Genomic DNA, 13922 nt, shown 5'->3' on the forward strand with positions numbered 1-13922 from the left:
TTATATCTATTAAAAAATAAAAGGTGGGGAGGCGCGGCAAAAAAAATTTTTTTTTAGGGAGGCGTAGTAGCATAAAGTTTGGAAACCGCTGCTTTAAGATCATTCGGGGAAACAATCGGTATATAACTGGTTCGTGCTGTTAATAGCGAGCAAGACAATAACTTAAAAAATTGCATTGATCAGTGTGTTTTAGTTCAAGAATTAAAAATTCTATCAATTTCGTAAATACAAATCCAATTTAAATATATGTGCTCATTACAAATGAGCCAATTTCAAAATCAAATAGTTCTTAAAACATTCTCGGAAGCGTCATTCAGTTTCCCCTACCTCGATTTATATCCGTGTTTGCGCACTCTTACTCACACACGAACTCTCCTAAAAGCCAAGTTGAAATCGGAGAGAATTCTCTTCCCATCGCTGTTGTTTTTTTTTTTCAGCCCTTCCTCCCTTCTTCCCTTACGTTTATCGGTCGATCGTCTCCTCTTTTTTCCAAGTAACGCAAACAAGGTCTGAAATCAGGTTCACATGGTTCCATTCTCCGGGGTCACGCGGCCGCTTGCCCAGAGTCGCCATAATTTGTGCTGCGGTGATCCTGTCACATTTCTGTATTATATTGGCTTTATTGGCAAACTTTTGCCAACATATTGGACAGTCGGACCCGAAACTAGCGTCGTATATAACGTTAAAGGGAGAAGAAGGGGGTGGTTTTGAAGGGGTGGGGTTTGAACGCCGGATATTTGCGAGACAGCTGTTTTTACAATATCAAGTTTAAAAACTAAATTTGCGGTTTTGTTCTGCAGAATTAGTTAGATTAAAATGAAAATAAAAACAGTTCTACATTTATATGTAGAGATATTACAGATAACATATCCGTCTGGAGAACAAACGATAAATAATTAATCGTAGTTAAAACATACAAGTATTGTTTTATACGGTTCAGTGATTATTCCGCACAAAGCCATCTCACACACGTTACACAATTCTCGATCACGGAAAATCTATAAAAATATTTTAAAACGGACTAAAAACAATCTTGATTATTTATTGGACACTTCAACATTAGCTCGGATAGTGATAATATACTCTAATATTTATTTATTTTGCATGCAAATTTTGTTTTAATTTATTTCAATACACCGAAATGTCGGCGCGATTTTGTCCGCGCGGAAATGACGAGAGCCCATTAATATACATATACATATATATGTATATAAATTTATTTTCTTCTCGTTTCTAGCTTAATAGCTTTTATGGTTTATTATATATATAACCACTTATATGTACAAGGACAAAGAGTTCACAGGTATTCCTTAAGGGGAAAAGGCTAAATGGAATTGCGCTACTTTGTCTTGAAATATTTATAAACTCCCGGAATCAAATTCAAATCGAAACATGAAAGAATAATTAGATCTGAAACATCTCGATAATCATATATAATATATGTACTGTTATGCACCTCGCTTATCAATGTAGCCGACTAACCAGTAGGGATAGGACACACCATTGATTTGTGGAACACCTAATTTAATAAGTAGCACCATTGATTTGTGGCACATCTACTTTAATAAGTAACACCATTGATTTATAGCACACCTTAATTGTTCGAAACGTGTCTTTAACACTTCATTGTTTTAAAGAAGAGTGTATATAAACTGATTACTGTTAGAATTTAAGTTAGTCATCACCATCTAGACTCCGAGAGTAGCAGTCAACACATCAGCAGGAGAACACGTATAGATACGTATCTCATTTAAATTCTACGTTCCATAATTAAATTCTACCAATAAGATAAATGTAACGCTTTAATAATAATAAGGAAATCTTGGTTAATAGTTTTAAAAACGAAAAATTATTTAATCTTTCATTGGAACGTGGCAGTACATATGCAATGAAACTTTTAAGAATGCAATAAGAAATTAATTCACAATTACATTGATGCTGTAGCCAATTTGCAACAGACCAATTTACCAGCCCCTGCACCTGTGTAATGCAAATATTTTCATTTTCACCAAATAGCAAACTAAAACAGCAGTCGAATGTATGTATGTAGAAATTAGTAAATGCACACCGCATACAGTATTCACAGACAGCTAGAGCAAAGTAAAGGTTTAAGATTCGCGGCACGTGTACGTGTTCTTCTTATACGTATAATTTTATTAAATCCTGTGTCACGTATAAGCTTTTTCCCCGGTATATCGATTGGCGTAACGATATTTTCTTTTCATATAGAATTTTCCCGTGTGTTTTGCCCGAGAGATGCAGCCTCTCGCCAATAAATTAGAAGCCGGAACGAGCGTCTCCGTAAGTAAAGCAGCGCCACGTTGGTGCCACTTCGTCCCTCTCTATCGCCCCGGGCTATAAGCAGACGTGTGTCCCTCTCTGGCAATACACCGAATCGGTTTTGTCTTTGGCCCCGCTATCATTTTATGACCCACCCCCTGTCGATATAACTACCTTATGCGATTGGATTGGTAAATCAAAATAAAAAGCAAACATCTGCAGGGGTAGTGGCGGAAGCATAGGAATAGTGGTAGAGATCGGAAGTTTTTGATTTGGAATATATATTCATGTTTGGGCTATTAAGATTCTTATTGAATGGGGATTTTTCAAGAGTAATATGAATATACTACTATATTTCAAACCCAATATTGGGAAGACCGTGTTTTTTTAGATTTCGTTTTCACATCCAAAAAAATCGCAGGTAAGCTGAGTCTGTGCCATCACGATCTTCCCAAAACTCACCCCCTAGATCAGAGCATCGTAACCTCTGGATATTTACGGCACACATTGTTAACGACTCGTAGAGTTTTCCAGCTACGTACATACATATGTACTTCGTCGGCAGTCGCTAGTTATTCCGTATATGCATACGGACAAAATTCACTCGCACGCATTAGGCCGAAGTGCTGTTCGGGGAACACATATTACCGCGGTGCACAGGTTACGATGCTCTGCCCTAGATTGTTTCCGTTAATATTTTATTGGAAATGTTCGATATTTGAAGCAATATAGGATACATTTTGAATAATAAGATTGTACGAAATAGCAATAACCTGAAGAAATGCCCTTCCCAGCTAAAACCACGAGCTCGTCCACGCCGTACAATTCAGTGTGTTTGCGCTTTTATTTGCAACACGTATAAAGGACAGGATGTAGGCGTGTTAATTAAGCAAATAAGCTTAACGGTTTGTATATTACTCGCATATAGCCCTAATTGAGTGAAAATAGGATGCAATTCTGTGGTTACGTGATGTGGAAAAATCACCATTTTGTAGAGTTTAATTCCTTTATTAACTTTTCCAAGTTCGAAATCCATTATGTACTTTCAGAGTTCGGGAATGTAAAAAGATTGACATATATGTATGTATGTATGTATGTACATATTTATGTACGTTCATATTTTTATACATTTATTTAAGTTTATGTGGTTTAATAATATATGTATGGTGAATTACTAAAATAGTTTTAAAGGACTATTTATTTGTGAGAACAAACTAAGCAAATAGTAATGGTAAGATTACAATAAAATATTGAAAAATATATAATTTGCCAAATATAACTAACATTACTATGAAAAGTGCTATTTTATAAATTACTAGCTGAACCCGGTATGCGTTGCAATGCCAGAATAAGGCATGCAATTCCCGTTTCCGTTCCCGTTTTAAGTGATGGTTGGAGCTCAACTACGTCTCTTCAACGCCTTGTCGTCATAAACCAACTGGTAACGTGGTTACCAACGAACACATTTTCTTGACTACACGATGGAGCTTCAAACTTTCGCGTCGGTAAAATCGTAATTGCGAATATTATTATTAAGAGTTTTTTTTTCACAATAAGCTTCCCGTACATGCATACAACAAATCCTGAAAGTTCCATCGTAATCGGTTGAGTGACTTAAGAGCCTATACGAGACAGACAGACAGACAGAAAAACAGAAATTCAATTATATATGTATATAGATTGGATATGCATACATACATATATAACTACATATTGTGCTTATTGATATTAACATATGTATGTATGTGATTTTGTAAAAATTTAAAATATCTTAATTCAATGTGTTGATTAATATTAAAACCTTAAAAAAATGAATGAAATTGATGAATAATTAACCAAGTGGTATTCATGCATTTTTGTTCGAGTTACGAACGTTATAAACCATTTTCTAACTTGTACAAAATTTGTATTGACATACTAACTTCGGCTTATATTATTTTTTTTGTTTATACATATACGGCCACAAGGACCATTAAACTATAATATAATAGAACAGTAATAAAAAACAATATTAATATAGGAATAGAAAAATAGGAGTTTTAAAGGGTTTGGTGCATCCGCTCTAAAATCGCCAGACAAACGAACAACAGATTAACAGAACGGCAGCTTTAGATAGATTGCACATCAGATGACGAGTAACCTTTCGATGTGCCCAGATACAATTATTAAAATGGTAATTATTAAAATTGAGTTGGATCTTTCTTCAAGATTCGATAAGTTCTGAATCTTGCCTTATTAAACTCGCCAGAAAGATCCAACTCAATTTTAATAATTACCATTTTAATAACTGCATCTGTGCACATCGAAAGGTTACCCGTCATTTGATGTGCAATCTATCATTCGAGAAGACGAGAATTGCATTTAAGTCGTCCGTTAATCTGTCGTTCAATTTGTCTGGCGATTTTAGAGCGGATGCACCACATCCGTTTTAAACAATGAAGATACCTGAAGTGAATAAATAAATGAAATGAAAAAAATAAAATACAATACATTTAGCCTTTTTACATATTTGAGAAATTATTATGTAATATATATTTTTTTTTAATTTTGTTTACTAATATTACATATATCAACTTGGCTTAAGTCATTTCCCAGTTTATGAAGTCTGGGTAACGTTGAATTTTTGTTAAAATAATATAATATATATACAATACTTTAAAATTAATCTTAATCAGTTAATAAACTTTCAATCATGTTAGTCGTTATTATATTCTAATTATATGTCATCTCCAGATATTAAGTTTTGAAATGCAATTTTTATAATTAAATTATATTACAATATGCAAGTGATTCTACGAAAATGAAGGGTAAAATAATATGCCGAAATAATGTTGCCATTGATAGGATTTTTCCTAATGTTGTTTTCGAATGTAAAAGGTTTGCCAGCGTAATCGATTGGTCCCCGATGACCATGGTGGTTATGTTATAGGTAGAATGGGAAACTCTGAATGCGTCTACGTTTCGTTCTCATTTCCCGATTCTATACATTAAGTAGCCCGCCCACCCTACGCATACCTGCTCAAAGTAATAAAGTAAAATATGAAAGGATATTGTCACGATGACTTATGTATGCGTGGAAATAAAAGATGTTTTTCGGACATGGGGCAAGGATTTCGGAAAACATCCCCTAAATATAATATATGTAGATAGATCGACTGCGCTTTTAATACATAACGGTACGTTAAATATTAATATTTTTGATTTTTAAATGCTTTTTATCAGTACTAAATTATGTTCACAATCCATCTTATATCTATTTAAATAGCTACTGATCTACTGATCATTTTCTATTGTAATTTAATTTTGTTAGTAATTTAAATATTGAAAATATCTCTAGTATGAATATGTACATATATGAAGTGGTTCTCACTTTGCTTTTTGTTTTCTTATAGTCATAATAAGAATTACCCCCAAGGCAACACATATGGTTAGATTATTATACATATATAAACTTTTACTCAAGTACTAACAATTTTTAAAACATTAAGAAGGCTGTACAGCCGAAACCTTTATTTTGTTACCGTTCCTTTCTTCGATATATATATTGAGTGTATGTATATATTGAGTGAATGCGACAATATATATCAATATATATATTGAGTGAATGCGACAGTTGCGCTTCAACCAGATGAAACGTATTTTAAATTGACAAAATCGAGGTTTCGTATTCTCCTATTTTCTCCTCCAAAACTAGACCAATTTTTAAAAAAATTTCATCATCGGCTTGAGAAAGATACTTTTTGTGCATTTATCGGCGTATTTTTTTTTAAATCGACCGTTAAATAAGCACGCTGGACTCGTTTCGTGGGTGTAAAAAAGAGGCGATTTGGCGGCTCCTAGCTCCTATAAAAAATAATTAATCAAAAAAATAAAACGATAGATGCACCCCAATGGTGGATATCCATAGCATATTAAAAAATAATTTCTCTAGTGCCATAATTGAGGAAGGGAGAAGTATAGTACGTTTGTATGGACAAGGCGCTGCTGTCCAGCCCTCTTAAAGGCGAAGTGTAAACATTACATATTTTTTGATTTTTAAATGTTTTTTATTATTACTAAATTATATTCACAATACATCTTATATCATTTTTAATAGATACTGATCTACTGATCATTTTCTATTTTACAATTTGAAATTAATTTTGTTAGTAATCATAGTATTATATTATTATAATGTTAATATGTACAGCGTAATAGGAAAAAGAGCTCAAAAACCTATTTACAATTTTTATAAATGCTCATAATACATCTAATACACGTAATATTAATTAAAGACTCTCTAAAGTCGATGACCTAAAGCAGATTGTATTAAACATTACGTATGTATTTGCAAAAGTACATATATTTTATATTTAAGAAACTCAAAAAAACTTTTTTAAAGTTGAGATATGACTTTTCAATTTAATTTTATGCGACTTCTTTAAAGTGAAAAAAATAAATGGAGATTTTCTCACTGTTTTACTTTTGAATATTGCTTTATAGGCTTATTTGTATGCGTGTAATGAAATTATTTTTTATTCATTTTTTTGAAAGATATTATCCTTTTTGACTTTGAGATGAAACATAGATATGATACTAGAAATGATTTGTTTTTATTATTACATACATTCATTATATGTGCCATATTAGGAATAACCCCAAGGCGACACCGATAGTAACATTATGTTTGTGTATAATATAACATAACTAACAGCTAATCAAACATAACAACACATAGAATACAATACATAGATATGTCTATGGACAATCAAAAAAAAATTTGATACACTTTATGGAAGAAATTTTCCAATATATTTATATTGATTAATTATTTCTAAAGAAATACTTTTAATAATCTTAGAATCTTCTATCGCTATTATTCAATCTTATGTTTTTGTAATCGGACTCCTTTTGATTTTGCTGAGGGAGAAAGAGAATTAGTTTCAGGTTTTTTATTGAATACGGTGGAAGAGAATTTGCTTTAATTATTTTCATTTTATAAGATTCAATAAAATTTCAGAGGCTAATAACTCGAATTTGCGAAAAACTGAGGGAAAGGATACCAATTTATTGGATCTGTTACAACTTTTAAGCTAGAAAAATCGGAAAATTCTAGCAGGAGATTGTCGATATGTGTATTAATAACCACAAGATCTCGCTAGCAGGGTATTTGGCCGGGACTTGACCCTACTAGTATGCAATAACTTTACAAGTATACATTGATGTGAAGACAAATATGTAAGGAAAAATTTCATGCTGAAAATCTCATATTGTTTTCCTCTATATGGATGTATATAAAATAATCATAAATTTTTTAAAATTATATCTCAACTGTTTATGATCGTATCGTATAGTTGAAGTGAAACTTCTCTAGGTACAGTTCAATCTAACGTCATTACAGAAGTGGTAAAGAAAAGTGTTTGATAAAATATATTGGTATCTTCCGCTAACTACAAGACTCATACCATGAAACTAGTATACATTAATTAATTGAATACACGTGAAAAAAATTATTTGGGGGAAAAAATTAATAAATTTTCTAAACCTTTGAAGCATAGCGGTATCAAAAATAGCCTTGTAAAAAAAGTTTTTTAAAAACAAACCTCTTTTTTATTAGTTTTGTATATAATATGAAGATATATAAATTATTATTTTCAATAAAAATACTAATAATTTTATTTAAATACCGCCATCTATGTATAAAACTAAAGACTATATAGACGTCACCCAGATTTCAAATTTGCAAACTTCAAACGCGTCTTAAAAGATATTTTACCTCTATCGTAATGGCGGAGGATCCATTTACTTATATTGATGACCAAAATGAGCAATATGGCAATGTTATGAAAATGATCGGATAAGAGGCAAATTTTTTCCTGAATTTTAAAAATGGAAAATATCCATTTTTTTTAGTAAATTGAGGACCATTCAAAGATAATACTTTTCAAGGCTTATTGTATTTATATTTTTCTTTTTTTTGATTGGGCGTACTTGGAAAGTACAAGTTCAAAGGCAAAATAAAACAAATACGAACCGTAGTGTACCTCGAGTGTTGCACCATCCGGTATGATGGGATCAGGATGAACTGAAAGGGAATAAGCCTCCGTTGTTATCAAATCGTGCGATGAAATGAATTTACTCCTTGGGCTGGAAAATTGATTTCTATTCAAATTATTTGCATCAATTTGTTACGTTAATACGGTATGCCATTATCTGCCCCCACTCCTTTCGTCACCGTTTCCGGGAAAATAAACACGAAAAGTGCTACGACGACGCTGAAAAACGTCCGACGTTCATTATCACCCGTGAGTTTTTATTTCATCCAATTTTTTCCGCCGTCGCAAATCCAGATAGCGTCAATTTCCGATTGCATAAAAGTTTATTTTTAATAAATAAATATTTGACGCGTGAAATCGGACGTGCTTTTTTTCCGTCGAACGGTGCTGAACATACCTATGAAAAGGGGTGGATTTTTGCGGACGAAAGGGTAGTTTTACCCCTGTTGTTTGCACGCATCGCTTGCCACATTTTTTTTACAACCAAAACATTTTTATGCGGAAACTTCGTCTATCCTGCTGTCCGTGCGCATACTGCACATTTTTGTTGCTCACTTCCCAGTAGCAAAATAGAATGAATATGCCAATTTAATTTTTATTGCTAATTAAAATTCATAGATCAATGGGAAACGTGTAGTATTTTCAACTAAGTGGTCGCGGGTTCAATCCTAGACCCGGTGCTGTTGGTCAGACCTTGAATATGTGACTACAGGTCGGTGAATTCCTATCAGAGCTTACCAATTTATCTAATTTCATTGAAAAAGTTCCAATAAATTGGCTACCTTGTCCAATTTCTCCCAAAACTCGAGTATTCAGTATCTCGATTTCGCTTTTTCAAATTTATCAATAGATGTCTCTAAGATGTAAAATTGCTCTATACATTGTTTATAATTGGCTAGGAAGGCGCATTGAGGTTTACCTTTTAGGCCTTTCTGGTATATATGTACATATATATTTATAAGTATATATGTATGTAAGTATACGTACAGACATATATACAAATAAAATAAAATTTAAGATTAAAAAGAAAATGATTAATAAGATTTTTAGGAATATTCTTTTATATAAAATGTCTCAATTATTGGGTGAAATAAGAATGTTGATTCAATAAGAGTCACTAAAGTAACTATTAATATACGTATGTATTATGAAGTATATTTGTAACTACGTTTTTAATTCAAATTTGAAAACTTTCTGGAAATGTTTTAAGCGGCTATTAATTTGTAACATCTTACATTCATAAAATACTAAGTTTTAGCAAATTTCAAGTTAAAAAACACTAACAAAGCTAAAACTGAATATTTAATGAGCATAAGTTCGTGTGATATGTTACTAATGAATCACTCGCTTTAGAAACGTAGTGAATTCTAATAAAATTTACGTTATATTCAAACTGCTACCGATATACCTATATATATGTATGTGTTATTTTGTAATAAAATTTTAATATTTGCATATACATACATATATGTATATGTAAATACATACTTTTATTAGATGAACTTCAATAGATCTTGCCATATAAATTCAAAGATTATGGTACTTTTATTTACTAAACTTTATATTTTTACCATGGTGCCATTACAGTTTTCCCCAAAGTGACACTCATGGTCAAACTTTTACATACATATGTATGTAATGTATATAAATTTGAAATTATATTGAAAAGTGGTGAATAATAGGAGATAGGTAATAATAGTAGGTGGCCAATTTGGCGAAGAACCGTTTCAACAATGAAATCAGATAAATTATGTATAATATAAAATGAACGATGTTTATATTAATTAAACTTAAATAATTGGTTTTTGACCAAGAGAAATGTTTTTACATTTATTTAAAAATAATTTTTACATTTCTCTGGTACCACCCCTGAAATGTTTGTAAAATGCATGCAGTCGCCATGACATTTGAATAATATTGTTGCGTAGGGGTGGGTGGAGGATCTAAATAAAAGCCTAAAGTGGCTTCGCAGCATTTATTGGGTGATTAAGGAGATCCACACACTGCCAGTGCTCCGTCCAGAATGTACCTATGTAATTATAAAGGGCAGGTCACTCACTGCATCTTCCTCGACGCGTTTGTTTACCTATTGTTATAGTCACGTACTAGATATGCAGTCCCACGGTCTCGGCATGCAATCCCACGGTCTTGCACTGTTAGTTCTCATAACTCTACCGGGAAGTGGCTGGGTGCCGTTACCGACCACTTATTCCATTCGGGGGGTCTCCATTGTCAGCTAGCAGTACTTAAGCCTAGAGATAATCCTCGAAAACCAATTATAACTGCTGCTCCTTTTAGCATATGCTACAATATGTTACTTAAATGATTAATTTACTTATAAAAATGTATCCCATGTTGTTTATTGTGTATTTTTGAAAGCATTGTGCAATTTTTACATACCTCCTTTGCATTTCACATGGCTTTCGTGTTAGTGGTCATTTTTTATATCTCTTATCTCTTATCCGATCGTTTTCATACTTTGCCATATTGCTCATTTTGGTCATCAATATACGTTAATGTATCATCTGCCATTACGCTAGAGATAAGATATCGTATACAACGCGTTTTAAAACTGGGCCCGTAAACCTTCCTGACGTTTAATAAGCGTTCGTCCCGTGTCTTCCAACCTGTTCGCCTTGATATGGCCATATAAGATTTTAATTGTTTAAACGCCTATAATTCACTCTATATTTTATAAAATTTGCTCTATAGGTTCTCGTTATCTCTAATATTTAATTATTTATAGTTTTAACTCTCATATGTATATATAAATTTCAAATTTGGCGTCTAGCTTCATGTAATGTAATACACGATATATGTATATTGATTTTTGGCCAAATATGTCAGATCTGACATTTCACTGTATATCTCCTCAGTCGGTTTTATCTGCGAGATAAGTATTCAATAAGAAGTTATGTTGTATCTAATTGTTAATATGATTTACAATAAGCTTACATACATTTAGTTTTTTACAATAAGCTTAAATACATACATCACATACACTTATTTTTAGTTATCAGCTGATTTATTACCGATGCACTTGCCCATCTTGCGAGTAAAATTAACAAACAATCGGACATACGTCGAGTACCAAGCATCAAACACGACTGCCGCACAAATTATTATGAAATGTCCACAGACTTGTTCCACTTGACAACAATACGACGCCTAAAGCCACTTCTATTATTATAACATTTCTCTGATTAAATCAGGTAAATTTGCAAACTCTGATAGGAACCAATTGACTTGGAGTCACAAATATCTCAGTCTAGCCAGCAATACTGCAGAAATACTACGATTAAATCCTCTTCAATCTAACGCTTGAATCCCGGAACCCTTCAGTGGTTAGCATTGACGTAAACACCGAGCTTTACTGCTGCATAATTTATTTATTTATAATTATTAATTTGTTTTAAATAAATCATCCGCTCCCATTGTTTATGTAAAAAAAGTTGATTTTAATCATGCTTTTTTATTTCAGGTACCAGATTCCAGTCAAATTTGAACGAGATTGATAAATCGGAGCATAAGTCTAGCGATGGTACCAAAGGTAGTGGAAAGGGTGACTGGTCGGGGAGTTTGCACAGTGCCAACGGTTTGTTTTGCAATTTATATTTTCGGCGATTTCTGAAATGAATTTTCAGTCTGTTTTTATTGTTCACGATATTTTTGTTTTTTTTTTAGGTGCGAAAAAACACGAAACGACTGCAACGGTGCTGTTTGCGTTATTATTAATGTGTATCAAATGCGCCGTTAAAACTTCATAATTTTTAATCAAACAACACCCAACTATATGAATATTATTATTATTGTGTAACTTATATCATGGATGAATTGCCTGCTTGTGTAAGTGAATGATCTAGTTTGCATAGTTTATTTTTATAGATTACGGATAAACTAATACAGTATGTATTATACGTATATATACGCATTGAATATTGCAAATGTTCATTCAGTTCAGTTTGGTCAGTATTTTTGGTTTCACATATATTTCATTTCGAAAATTAGTTGACGTGAATGTGTGGTAGGGAAAAAAACTGTTGATAAAATTTGCTTTCGAAATAATGACTAATGAATCATATCATTAAAGGCAATGACGTAATTAGCGAATATGTAAGAAATACTTGTTAAATTTACATAAAACGCGTATAGCTTATCGAATCGTCAATTTTTATATGAATAAGTACTGAATTTTTAATTGTTTGGATACACAAAAGGTTTCATTTAACGACAGAAGTTTAAGTATCACTCAAAGAAAATGAACTCAATCATCTTTAGTAGAGTTTTAATTTGAATTCAACTGTATATTATGTATTGTTTTAGCCGTTCGTGATTACTAGTCAATGAGCAGTGCCAATATAAAAGTTGTATATTAAAACGATAACAAATTAGTTATATAAATATATATATGCTAAATGTAATATGACATTTAAAATGTAATAATTTATGAATCGAATGAATTGTTAATGTTGATGGAATAATACGAAGATTTATGGAAAAATCAATAAATGATGAAAAAAAAACATATGAACAAATAACACATACATTATAATATACTATATGTATTTAGTTGATACATTTAGCTTAAGTCACACAGGGTGTTTTATTATTCAATTTTTATGAACGATTATAAATATAAATAGTTTTTTCTCTCATTTCGACTTCAATGAAACTATAGTGTGCGCGATTTTTTTTATCTACATATTTATTTTAGCGACCATCTTAATTTAATAATAGAAAAAAAAATTATATTGTATGTGCATAAATGCTAACATTTGTATTAATGTAAATTCATTTTAACAAAAAAAAAAAAAAACACTCCAAATCGCACGCATATACATATATTATATTATATATATTATTAAAAATATGTATAAATCACTGAATGTATATGATTATATTATATTAGAAGAAATATATTATTTGTAATTATATAAGAAATCCATGTTCCAATTCGCGTTAAATTTAAAAGTTGCGAATGCATTATTTTATAGTTTTACTCACTGTAAAATTTAAGGTGTACAAATTAAATCAAAAAGATTTTTTTTATTTTATGATTATGATTTTTTTTCATTAAGTTGTATAAAAAAAACAGTCATAATATTATACGAAAAACATAATTGAGCAACTCTTTGCATAAGTAATCAAGAGGTGCTAAAAATGCTTAGAAAATGATATTATACATTTGTAAATACTAATTATATATATAAAAAATGTGACAATTCATATGCGTTGATTAAAATTTTGTTTGTTTATCCTATTATTGAACATTGTATCAAATTATGCGAAAATTAATTTCGCCGAGTGCATACGTAGAGATAATGATGTATAAAAATACATTTTCCTTTAAAACTTATGCATTGATTGTGTTTATTTTGTACAACATTATCTAAACTAGCAAATGTACATGTGAATTTATACTGTAAATAAATGGTAGTACTAATTATATTATTATATGAAGTATAAACACAAGCTGAAAAATATACGTACCGGTGAGGTTTGTTAATTATTTGGAATATATAATAATAATGATATTGATATGTATTTAAATAAAAATTTAATCTTTTATATGTCCAAATATTGTGTGCGCATCAGAAACACACACAC

The 13922-nt window shown here is 31.3% G+C and overlaps 1 protein-coding gene across 1 annotated transcript in view; it reads left to right on the forward strand.

Moving 5' to 3' along the window:
- Nucleotides 1-13113, forward strand: part of LOC143918346 (neurotrimin-like) — a 192863-nt gene extending 179750 nt beyond the window's left edge. The window contains exons 9-10 of the mRNA XM_077440205.1: nt 11797-11910; nt 12000-13113. Coding sequence (XP_077296331.1) covers nt 11797-11910; nt 12000-12082 — 197 coding nt within the window. The 3' untranslated portion in view covers nt 12083-13113. The remainder of the gene's footprint in view (nt 1-11796; nt 11911-11999) is intronic.
- Nucleotides 13114-13922: the final 809 nt, after the last annotated feature.

This window comes from Arctopsyche grandis, chromosome 10, assembly GCF_051622035.1.
Source record: "Arctopsyche grandis isolate Sample6627 chromosome 10, ASM5162203v2, whole genome shotgun sequence".
In the NCBI taxonomy this organism is placed as follows: Eukaryota; Metazoa; Arthropoda; class Insecta; order Trichoptera; family Hydropsychidae; genus Arctopsyche; species Arctopsyche grandis.